General features: G+C 35.6%; 1 protein-coding gene across 1 annotated transcript; it reads left to right on the top strand.

The window, feature by feature from the left end:
* The first annotated feature begins 1,690 nt into the window (after window positions 1–1,690).
* Window positions 1,691–2,161, top strand: Tsp_13638 (ornithine aminotransferase). The gene is made up of 2 exons (XM_003370773.1): window positions 1,691–2,008; window positions 2,045–2,161. Exons 1-2 carry the CDS (start codon window positions 1,691–1,693, stop codon window positions 2,159–2,161), a joined length of 435 nt encoding a protein of 144 aa, XP_003370821.1.
* The last annotated feature ends 81 nt before the right edge of the window (window positions 2,162–2,242 follow it).

The following is a 2,242-nucleotide window of genomic DNA, read 5'->3' as shown; positions in this document are numbered from 1 at the left end:
TCATTTGACTAATTTTCTCTAAATTGAACCAGTTATTATCCACAATAAATGCATTTTTAAGGTTGGAACTTTTAGGTACCCATTTTTATTATTCACTTAATATATTCATATTTTACGTTATAAAAAAGGAATTTTCTTCTGATTGCATGTAGAAATTCTTTGCAGCATGCCATTGGAATGCATTTGTCAAGTAATTTTCAATATTTTCTTTGTAAAAATTTTTATTTAAAGCTTTATAACTATGGATGAGAAGTCTTAAAGATAATAATTTTTCGAAAGCTGACTTAGATTGAATGCAATCACAACAACCGTTTTCCATTATGATAGAAAGGGCAGTCCCTTGCTCTGAGAACAGCTTTAATTTCAAACTTAAATGGAGATTAATTCTCTCCGTTAAGCTGAATCAGAAGTTTTTCCGATTCCATGTTTTGTGTTGACAATTCCTGGATTCCACAGTGTTGAGATTTTTTCAGCCTTTCCTCCTGAACGTTGTTTCAGTAGACTCTAAGTTGCATGCAACGTCGACATGCAACAAGCACACTTCAAATGAATCCGCTGTCTAACACGCAAAAGTACAAAAGATCTTTTAAGATTCTGCTTAAATCACAATTGTGCAGCCGTAGGACTTGTAAATACAAACACAGCAGCCACAGGGAGTATTTAAAGAAACACAGAAAAAAACGATTGAGAGGACTAAGTTTATTAACTGACAAAAAATACGTATATATCTCACCCACACTCACGCGTATCTACATATACCCACGGATGATTGCAGTTCATCGAATATCAGGCTCCAACATTTAGTAGTAATTGATTTCGTTGTACAACCATTGGCTCTTTTTCAACAATATTTCACGTCAATTTCTATTTGCTTAGATTTGGTATTGATAATAATTTATTTTCTGTAAAAACTGATTGAATTTTAGGTGAAACTGATTGAAATATATGGATGCGCTTATATAAATTGATTTGAAAGATGAACGCAATTTTTCATTGTGAAATTATCTATCAAACTTTTATAAACTTCTATCGAGAGTAAATATGAATTAATGTTAACACTTTTGAATGTCATTCGACCCTGAAAATCTGTTTATGGTTGTTTACAAATTGTTGCGACAAGTTGAGCTGTAATATGCAGCTATCATAGTTTCTCAGAGATTTTTCCCATCGGTTGGATGTAATTATGCTGTGCAGAAATCAGTTCAAATTCACAAACCATGTTTGATTTCGGAGCATAGCATGATGCACATGATTATAAGCCACTGCCAGTGGCGTTGGAGAGTGGTGAGGGCATTTTTGTCTGGGATGTAGATGGACGACTTTACTTTGATTTTCTTTCTGCATACTCAGCAGTTAACCATTCCATTGTCATCCGAAAATTATAGAAGCGTTAAAAAAGCAGGATGGTAGGCTGACACTTTGCTCACGTGGGACGAATTCAAATGTTTTAGGAGAATATGAAAAATTTATGACAAATTTGTTTGGTTATGACAAACTGTTACCCATCAATTCCGGCGTTGAGGGTTGTGAGAGTGCAATGAAGCTTGCTCGACGTTGGGCATATGATGCGAAGTAAGTCCCAGAAAATAAAGCTGAAGTGATATTTGTTGAAGACAAATTTTGGGGAAGATCATTAGTCGCTGTCTCATCAAGCACGGATTAGGAATGTTATTATGGGTTTGGTACTTTTATGCCTGATTTCAAAGTTATTCCATACGATGATCCGGCGGCTCTTGAAAAAGTGCTGAACACGAATGGTAATAATGTTGCTGCTTTTATGGTTGAACCTATTCAAGGTGAAGCAGGCGTCAGGGCGGCAGAAGATGGTGGTTATTTGAGAAAAGTTGCTGAAGTTTGTCAGAGGTATAACGTTTTATTGATTGTAGATGAAGTTCAAACAGGGTTAGGACGGACTGGAAAATGGTTGTGTTCTTACTATGAGAATGTTCGTAATGACATCCTTATTTTGGATAAAACGGTATTATGCGGTTGTTATCCAATTTTGACGGTTTTATGTGATGATTCAATTATGCTTAACATTTAGCCAGATCAGCAGAGCTCTACTTTTGGAGGTAATCTATTAGCTTGCCGAATTACGATGGTTGCTGTAATAGTTGTCGATGAAGAAAATTTAGCTTCTAACGCTTTCAAGATGGAATAACTTTTTCATCAACAAACGCATGGCTTGCCAAGTGCAATTCTAAAAGCTGTTTGCGGCAAGGGGCTTCTCAACGCAATAGAA

Source organism: Trichinella spiralis (assembly GCF_000181795.1).
Source record: "Trichinella spiralis strain ISS 195 chromosome Unknown Scfld548, whole genome shotgun sequence".
Taxonomy (NCBI): Eukaryota; Metazoa; Nematoda; class Enoplea; order Trichinellida; family Trichinellidae; genus Trichinella; species Trichinella spiralis.
The sequence above is the reverse complement of the archived record's forward strand: the minus strand, read 5'-3'. Positions and strand labels throughout refer to the sequence as shown.

Excerpts from the sequence above, each read along its gene's own strand:
- Tsp_13638 (XM_003370773.1), top strand. The coding sequence starts at position 1,691 with ATGCCTGATTTCAAAGTTATTCCATACGATGATCCGGCGGCTCTTGAA. Across the intron at positions 2,009-2,044 it reads GTTGTTATCCAATTTTGACG|CCAGATCAGCAGAGCTCTAC; the intron begins GTTTTATGTGAT and ends CTTAACATTTAG.